The 9,493-nt window shown below is 37.3% G+C and overlaps 1 protein-coding gene and 1 long non-coding RNA gene across 13 annotated transcripts in view; one reads left to right on the top strand and one right to left on the bottom strand.

Moving 5' to 3' along the window:
* Nucleotides 1-9,493, bottom strand: part of LOC106878525 (GRAM domain-containing protein 4) — a 176,116-nt gene that overhangs the window by 54,549 nt on the left and 112,074 nt on the right. For all 5 annotated transcript variants that reach the window (XM_052971959.1, XM_052971962.1, XM_052971963.1 and 2 more), the window contains exons 8-12: nt 8,656-8,747; nt 6,474-6,565; nt 5,260-5,308; nt 4,235-4,306; nt 1,354-1,397 (exon numbers count right to left, since the gene is read on the bottom strand). In XM_052971959.1, coding sequence (XP_052827919.1) covers nt 1,354-1,397; nt 4,235-4,306; nt 5,260-5,308; nt 6,474-6,565; nt 8,656-8,747 — 349 coding nt within the window. The remainder of the gene's footprint in view (nt 1-1,353; nt 1,398-4,234; nt 4,307-5,259; nt 5,309-6,473; nt 6,566-8,655; nt 8,748-9,493) is intronic.
* LOC106877906 (uncharacterized) overlaps nt 1-9,493 on the top strand; it is a 158,894-nt gene that overhangs the window by 70,379 nt on the left and 79,022 nt on the right. Inside the window, exon 6 of one of the 8 annotated variants that reach the window (XR_008265244.1) lies at nt 9,036-9,385. The exons of 6 other annotated variants lie outside the window; for them this stretch is intronic. This is a non-coding gene — a long non-coding RNA (uncharacterized LOC106877906). Of the gene's footprint in view, nt 1-1,559; nt 4,312-9,035; nt 9,386-9,493 lie in introns of those variants that run through there. One more of the 8 variants, XR_008265246.1, reaches the window with a different exon arrangement.

The following is a 9,493-nucleotide window of genomic DNA, read 5'->3' as shown; positions in this document are numbered from 1 at the left end:
GGGCTGAAGTGGCCCTTATTTTGTCCCTCATGAAAGGAGGAACAGTAAAACCAACCGCAGCAGAATTCCAACTCAGAATGTAAAAATGGACGAAATGCAGTCAAGCATTTTCTCTGTCATATGCCAACAGCTCTGCCGGCTCGCTGACCACCACCACCACCACTACTACAACTACCGTTGCCATCGTCCCTGCCACCACTATCACTACCAATTACTTACACCATCACCACCAACGCCACCATTACAGTCATGACTATTGTTGTTGTTATTTCTTACATAATCATAAGGCCATTTTTGTGGGGGTGGGGTAGTTGTTTTTTTTTTTTTTATCACCCCACCGCCACCACCACTGCTACTCCTCAATACTTCCCCTTATTCTATTGATCTCTTAGAAAGACAAATGGCTAAACCAAACTCCACTTGACTCCCAAAATAGCATTTGAACACAAAGCATTGCTTTTCTTCCTCACTGTTGTCCAAAAACCGAAATAAATTTAAGTCTTTGAGAGATAAATGGTAACACATTTGGCTGACTGGATGTCATTCTTAGGTAGAAATTGGTCAGATTTCTGAACCAGAGAATACATTTATACACTATGAGCTTCAGCACAGTTTCTGACTGCTAAATCTCAGCTACAATGCATTTCTCAACTCTAGATTATAGAAGACATTTACCCAAGCTGCTGTGTAATAAGATGGAAACTGAAACCGTGTGGTTGGGAAGCAAACTTCTTAACCACACAGCCACACCTGCATGCATGACTGCCTACCTGTCTACCTTCCCACCTGCCTGACATATACATATGAACATGTGTGTGAGTGTGTGTGTGTACATGTGCATATGTGTGTGTGTATGTATATGTATTAATCTATCTAACTATATATCTATATATAGGTGTGTACATACGGGGGATGGGGGGTGGGGCTGAAAAGTTCCTGGCTTTAAGGGTGTTGCATGAGGGCCTGGTTGGAGGCCCAACCTTCCGAGTTCTTTTAAAGGGATTAGAAAAACTTAAGGACCGTTGCAATAAGTGTGTGAATTTGAGAGGGGAATATATTAGATAAAATTTCCTTTTGCCCAAAGCCAGGAACTTTACAAGCATGACTCTTTGTCAGGAAGAGAAGAGAGGAAAGAGAGAGAGAGAGAGAGAGAGAGAGAGAGAGAGAAAGAAAGAGAGAGAGAGATAGAGAGAGAGAGAGAGAGAGAGAGATCAATATATACAGGTCAATGTTTTTTAGAAATGAGCAAACCATAATGAAGTGTTTGATTGGACAACAATGCTGAAAGAAATAATCAGAAAGAATCTTTATTAAGAAAGAAATGAAAAGGTAAAGCGAAAGTCTGAGACTAACCTGTTCACTTTTTCTAAAGTATCAGCAAGTACACCTAATGTATTCTGGAATGGAAATGGTTAATCACCAAATTAATAGACATAATTTATCATCAGGTAAATTCGTTGTAAATTATCTAATACATGACAAATTTAAACAATACCTAGAAACATATTAATGTGCATTGAGGAAATTGAAATAATATTCCTTCTTCCTTGTGCTCTCAGGTTAATGAATGCTTCCCCACCATTTGTTGGCAGCTTCTTTGATTAGTAGAAGGTGTCTATCAAGGAATTTACATTGAACAATATAAAGGTAGTCTCTTGTTGCTGTGTTTTATTGTCTTAACTGGACTAACAATTTTTCAGCCAATTCATTACTGGTATCAAAGCGTTCCTAAGGAAGTTGAGATGGACAGGGGGACATTTGGCTCAATTGAAAGACCATAGACTCCACAAACAGTTGTTCTATGGTCAGCTTTGCAACAACAAACACTCTTTAGGTTGTCCCCTTTACATAACAAGGATAATCTTTAAAATGACTTCAAGTGTGGTAATATTGACCTTGACTCTCGGGAAGATCTTGCTGAAAAGCAGAACAAATGGAGAACAACATGTTTCACTGGTATAAAATGGTTCCAAGCGAGGAGCTAGAAGCATCATGATCAGAATTGTGTAAATCTTAAGCAGATAAAACCAACAATAACCTTCTTCAAATGATTTTGTTTGTGGTGACTGTGGATTGATAACACATAGCAAAGCAGAGCTTGTTTCCCACAGGAGAAAAGATAAACCTACTCAAGGTCACCAGTTAGCGCAAAAAAAAAAAATCTTTTATAAACCAAGGCTCAGTTCTTGACCAAATTCCTGTGTTATTGCCTGGAAGACTATGATAAATAGGAAGGGGCTGAGGACTGAACCTTGGTGGACCCCTACCTCTACCTGTAATTCTTCACTGTACTCGTTTCCAGCCCTCACCTTACTGACAGCGTCCCTGTACATGGCTCGCACAGCTCTCACTAACCATTCATCTATCCCTAGTTTCCTCATTGACCACCAGATAAGGGATCGGGGGACCCTGTCAAAGGTTTTCTCCATGTCAATGAAAGCCTGGTACAGAGGTTTATCTTGAGCTAGGTATTTCTCCTGCAGCTGTCTCACTAGAAATATGGCATCAGTGGTGCTTTTCCCTGGCATATATATATATATATATATATATATATATATATATATATATATATAGCTCTTGTAGAAATATATATCATCTCAGAGAAACTTCTCCAAGAGTCTTAAGTGCTAAAAATACAGGGTTTCACTCAGAATGCTGGTGGATTGCAAGACCCAATGTTTTGGCATGATTCAGTGTTTCCAGTGAAAAATACCCTGGACATTAGAAGCTAAGGCAACAATGCTTTTTCTCATATAGAAGTCAGTCAACAATTCAGTAAATATTTTGTTTACTGATATTCTTTACAATATTTACATTTGATCAAAATTGTCTAATTTGCAAAAATGCTTGTCAAACTGGATTCAAACTGTAATGGTCTGCATGTGTTTTTAGAAATATTTCAAACGATGAGATGATGATAATCTTAGCTGGGACCGACTTCAGCCTCCAGAGATGATCTTCATGCTTATCAAAGGTCTTCTCTCAACTGCATCTCCTTTTGTTAGAGAGAGAGAGAGAGGTGACCAGATGCAGCATTTGCCAAAACAGTCAGCAATGCCAATTTCAGAAGCTTTAATGAAGTCCCACTCCTTTTGTAGGTTTTGTGAAATCCCATTGGCTCCATGTGGAATTAATCTACTCTTGTAAGCAGGTAATTTTTTTGTCTTGTCCCAGTGTCTATCCACCCTCAACATACCCAGGGTCAGACTGATCATGAAACAGGTAGTACTAGTTTACATGATTAGTTGTAGCAGATCATATTCCATCTGATCCAACAGTGATTTGAACTAGGAACCTCTGTTTTGAAACTAATAATAACATTCTTATCCATGACACACTAACACATGTAGTATCGTCTGTTTATTAACTTTAATTTGGAAATAAAAGAAACTAATTAAAATCCAGTTTTGTATAATTATATAATTAGGAATAAAACACTTCATGACGATTGGAGAGTAAATTGTTCAAAATTATTTTTTTATATCCTTTTGGTCTGGAGAGAAGGCAATAGCCATAACTGTTTTTCAGAACCTCTGGGACTGGTGGAGGGAGGGAGGTATCCTCAAGCCAGGGGCTTGCAACCCTAATGCTTGCAACATGATGGATTCAGCTAAAGATACCCAAAGATCAGGTGATGCTATGAAACCAGGCAACATATTCTTATGACTAATATTTATATCGGTCATGGGGCTATTTGAACACGGAATGCAAAGAACTGGAGCAAATATCACAAGATGTCTGGTATGACATTGTTACAGTTTTGCTAATCCAGTGCCCTGGATAGGTACTTGACCCTTGAAAAATGGTTTTCAAATTTTGGTCAACAGCTTTTAAGGGGAGGGGAAATCAATTACCTCGACCCCAGTAGTTGAGTAATACTTGTTTTATTGATCCCAAAAGGATGAAAGGCAAATTCGATCTCAGCGGAATTTGAACTCTGAATGGGAAGCCAAGCAATTTGCCAGGCACGTGGATGATTCTACCGGCTCATCTCATTGACCCCTGAAAACTGGAAAACAAAGTCAGTCTAGGTGGGATTTGAACTCAGAACCAAGAGATTTGAAACAAATACTGTGAGGCATCTTATCCAAGACTTTGATGATTCTGCCAATTTGCCACCAAAGTGTAAATAATTGGAAAGTTGAAAAGAAATTGGAAAGTTAAGTAAAACAGGAATGATGTCTATGGACTCACGGACGTTTATCAATGAATGATATCAAAATATCATGAATACCTGCACTTTTTTAGCCACTTGAAGAACAACACTGAATTTATCTGAAACTCCTTTGTCTTTATCATCTGATTCCTACAAAGAACCAAAAGAAAAAAAAAAAGAGTTTTAATTAGGAGTACAATGATGTCGCTGATGTTACATTTTCAACAAATCATGCTTTACATGTATGAGTTCTGTTATATTACTCTGCTGGGTTAGGGTTAGGAAAGGTATCCAACTGTAAAAACTCTGTCAAAACAGATACAGAAGTCGGGTGCAGGCTCCAGCCTGGCCATCCCCTGTCAAACCGTCCAACCCATGCCAGCATGAAAAGTAGACATTAAATGATGATAATGAAGCTATATTATGCATATGTTATGTACGAATTATTATGCATGTTGTATTACAATTATATGTGTCATATTGTAGTTATATTATGTACATCTGGTATTAAAGGACTTCAACAGAGACATGAGAGATGAGAAAGAGAAGAAAAAGAGGGATAAAAGAAAGAGGCAAAGAACAAGAGAACCAGCAAATAGGAGAGAGGGAAATAGATACAAAAACGGGTTAATTGGAAGCTAAATTAAAGAAATACAAGTAAATTTATGATGACTCATTCATCGTTGAAAAGGATGGGCAAATCAGTGTTTTATTCAACTGAAAATGCAACCTGTTAAATTAATGTATAAGTGGTTGGATATTCCACAGACACATGTGTCCTTAATGTATTTCTGATGAAGAATCAGCATCACATAACATGTAACAAAGCTAGCCAGGTCTTTCAGTTATTGATATAATTCCACTGGACTGGTTCCTACACAGTCTCTGGCTATCTAATTCCTCCCACAAGGAATGAATTGGCCAGAACACTTAAAAACTCATGCCCCACCGTCCGAATGCTATGCAGTAGGTCCAAATCCAGAACCTCATGATTGCAAAGCAAACTGCTCAACCACTTGGCCAGCCAGCCAGCCAGCCGTCCGTCCGTCCATCAGTATATCCAAATTTAAATTTAACTTTAAAATAGAATGATGTGTACTTACATTGACAATTTCCCCTGGATCTAAATAATGAAGGTTGATATTCCAGCCTCTGGCACAGGTTCGAAGAAAAATAGCGAAAAAAACAAAACAAAAAAGAAACAAGAAAATATAATTGACATAAAAGTTGGAAATAATTCTGGATTGTTCCAAATGAATGCAATTAAAATACACAGAAGCTGAAATCTGAGAAAAGCGTTTGTCAGCTATTAGCTACACACTAACAAAAGTCATTTGATTGACTAATTAAGATTCACTTGTTGGAAATACCTTGACAATTAACTCTTTTGATAGCAACCTACTCAAGATTGCCCCTGGTTCTATAATACAAATTTCCAGTATGATAGAATTAGAACCTTCAAGAGAATTTCAAGTTTATGTTCCAAACCCTAGCTTAATTATGACATACTTTTATTGCTAAATTTTTTATTATCAATAGAAGCAAAGATAGTGTATTTTCCCAAGGTGCTTTGCAGTGGAACTGAACCCACAACCATGCGGTTGGAAAGTTGTTATCTTTTTAAACATGCACACACACACACGCACATGTATGAAGTAATTCAGTGATGCTGATCTTGTATATTAGAAACATGGTTGACAGAAAGTGCATCGTCAAGGGAACCTTCTGCACCCTATATACAAATTGCATCACACACATGTAATATATTAAGCCTAAAACCATTGAGATTATCCATGCAACGTGTTGATAAAAACTCCCTCTAGAGGCGTTTGAAAGTAAGAAGCAAGGGAGATAACTAACAACTCATTCCTGTGTGCCAAATTTTCTTTACATGGGTTCAAGTGACCCAATTACTTTGGTAGAATACATTTGCTGAAGGAGCTGTGCAGTTGTGCAATGAATCCAAATTTAGTTCTGCATAATTGGAAAGCAAATGTTGTAATCATGCAGTTGTACTTACACCAATCTGAGATCTGTGAATTCTTACAATAGAATAAATTTCTTTAGCTCTGCCAAATGTGATGCTCATTTATTCAAATTGTTTCAAATTAATCGTGCGTTATGAGACAGCTTTGAGATTTTGGTAATGTTTTTCTTTATTTTTTAAAATGACTTTGTCAGGTATGTGTGAGAGGCTGGATCTGGCCAGTTTGAACATAAATCCATTAGAATATTTGGGCCTCATATGCTAAAGGGTTAAAATGAAGAGAATTGATTCGATAAAATGGTGATCAGCCATTGGTTGATTGGAACTTACCTGTATCGCATGTAACTGATGGAAAGGCGGAAGAAAACGAGGAACAGACACAAAGGAAGCAGCAGACCATACCAAGCTGAGTATATGTAGACCTGCGGAGAATAGAGGAGAAGTCTCAAAGAACAAGAATTTCTTTTGAATGTTGCATCATCCTGAATTCAATGTTTAGTCCAATTGGTGTGGCCAGTGTCATCAGCTGCATCACAACTACCATGGCCACAACGACACCACCCACCTTCTTCATTATCATCACCCCCACCAGCACTATACTACTATCACCACCATTACAGTCATCACTCCTACCTCCACCACTACTACCACTTTTGTAGCCATCCTCACACCTTTACCACTGCTAACACAACCACTCCAACACCACCATATCCCCACCACCACTACTGCTGCTGCCACAACTGCCACCATCACAACCACCACCACCACCACCACCACCACCTTAGTTAACAGGCTGAATGATCAAACGAAGGTTGATGCATGTAAATTCAGTCTTGGAGAGTCTGCAAAGACTACGGCCATTGCCGCATTCTTCAGACTGAGCAACGGAAGAAGAATATCTCCATTATTGGTTTGCAAGTCTAGAATTGAACTATAAAGTATTATTATCTGGAATTAAAAGCAGCAAACCTCGATACCCATTCTTTATCATTACACCACTGGTAATAATTCTGTTTTAATGTTGGCTCAAGGCCAACAATTCTGAGGGAATGGTCAACCCCCTGTACTTTATTTTATTGTACTTTATCTTATTGACTCTGAAAGGATGAAAGGTAAAGTTGAGCTCAGCTGGGTTTGAACTTAGAATGTAAACAATTGGAAGAACTGTCTCTAAGCCTTTCGTTTGATGTGCTAAGGATTCTGCTAGCTTGCTGCCTTCTCCAGTGCTAATAATAGCAGTAAAAGATCATTAGTCTATGCATTTCGATGGTTTGTTTGCCTTTATAAAAAAAAAAAAAAAATGAAAATCGTACGTAGTGTTGTAGTCAAGGCTACTAAAAGAAGCAGGTATGTCTTCTATGAACGATTCCGCCAATTGTTAAGCTGGCATTTATAAAGCAGTGCCATGGGCTTTCTTTTCTTGCATTACGTATTGTCTGTGGTTTAGTGCTGCTTATTGGGACTTCTACAGAATATTTTCAAACTTCACTGTTTAAGGAGAATCTTTAAAGTGAGGTTTGAACTGAATTCTCCATGGAAAATGAGAAAGAAATTCAGAAGTGGGTTTTTTTTTTCAATAATTGTTTCTAATTAAGGTTTGAAATTTGGGGAAGTAGCTAATCACTTCAATACCACCGATTCCAAAAATGCTTGACTGGTGCTTTGCTTTATTGACTCAGAAAGGATGAAAGGCAAAGATGACAAAGCATTTTCTTTCTAACAATTCTGCCAAACCACTGCAGAATAAATATGTGATACAAAAAAGCCAGATATTAGTCAAAAATGTTCATGTCCAGAACAAAACTTTTGATTTTGGTAAAGCTCTCAAGTTTCCAAATATCATTTCTGTGTGATGTAAGAGAGAAGATATCCAGGAAATCTGGTTTAGCCCTCTTAACGGTTGCTGAGTAAGACATTCAAGCTGACACACAAGGTGATTATCTATGATTAATAAATTAAGAGCTTTTATCTCTTACCTGTTTCATTCATTGGACTGCAGCCATAATGGTGGGGGCACCACCTTGAAGGGCTTAGTCAAACAAATCAACACCAGTACTTATCTTTTAAGTCTGGTATTCCAACCGGTCTCTTTTGCCAAACCACTAAATTACAGGGATGTAAACAAACCAAGACTGGTTGTCAAGTGGTGGAGGTGGATGAATAAACACAAACACACACACACACTCACATACATGCAAGTACATTCACACACATATACAAACTATGCAACCAAATTCACTTAAAAAGCATTGGTCGACTTCAAGAGTCATAGTAGAAGACATTAGTTGAACATGCTGCATCATGGGCGTGAACCTGACAACACACAATTGCAAAGTAAGCTTCTTAACCACACAATCATGAGAATCAAATTGAAAACAAATAAAAATCCACACATCCACACTTACTAATTACAAAGAAATGTAATTCAAATGTTAAAATAATGCAATAAAGCATTTACAAATTACAAAAAAACAAAAAACAAAAAACAAAACACTGATTGTAATTTACTCACAGTGAAAACAAAAAGCGTATATGAAGGTGATTTCCATGAAATGAGATTTTTCAGACCACGCATTGTGTTCATAATTGGTTGTGTAACTGCACCTACAAAAAGACAGCAAAATATTGCCTTTAGTCAAACTTAATAATGTGGAGCACAAACCTAACTCTTACTTATTCATTTTTATTATGAAAACTGTAAAATAATTTTTTCATGCAAACTTTATGAAGTTGTCTTCATGAATACGGATTATAGGATTATTGAAAGCAGTATTTATTGGAAACACAAATCTACCTTAAAATTATATCAAAACGTTTAAAATATGTTTATTTAAAACTGTAGAAGAGTATTTTATTTGATTTTTTAAAAATAATTTTTGGTTCTCATTTCAGTCATTGGACTTTGGCCATGCTGGAGCACTAGAGTTTAGTCAATCATATCAACGCCAATTCATATTTTTTAGTCACATGCTCATTTTCTTGAAATCTGTTTGTTGAATCACTAAGTTATGGGACATAAATGTAAACATGACCATCGATACAAATGCACACGCACACACACACACACACATACATGCATAAACACACACACATGCACACTCACACAGACACACACATATCTTTTGTTTTACATATATAGGTATATATATATATATATATATATATATATATATCATCATCATCATCATCATCGTTTAACGTCCGCTTTCCATGCTAGCATGGGTTGGACAATTTGACTGAGGACTGGTGAAACCAGATGGCTACACCACGCTCCAATCTGATTTGGCAGAGTTTCTACGGCTGGATGCCCTTCCTAACGCCAACCTCTCAGAGAGTGTAGTGGGTGCTTT

This window comes from Octopus bimaculoides, chromosome 11 (genome assembly GCF_001194135.2).
Source record: "Octopus bimaculoides isolate UCB-OBI-ISO-001 chromosome 11, ASM119413v2, whole genome shotgun sequence".
NCBI lineage: Eukaryota > Metazoa > Mollusca > Cephalopoda > Octopoda > Octopodidae > Octopus > Octopus bimaculoides.
This window is presented reverse-complemented; position numbering and strand designations above follow the sequence as displayed.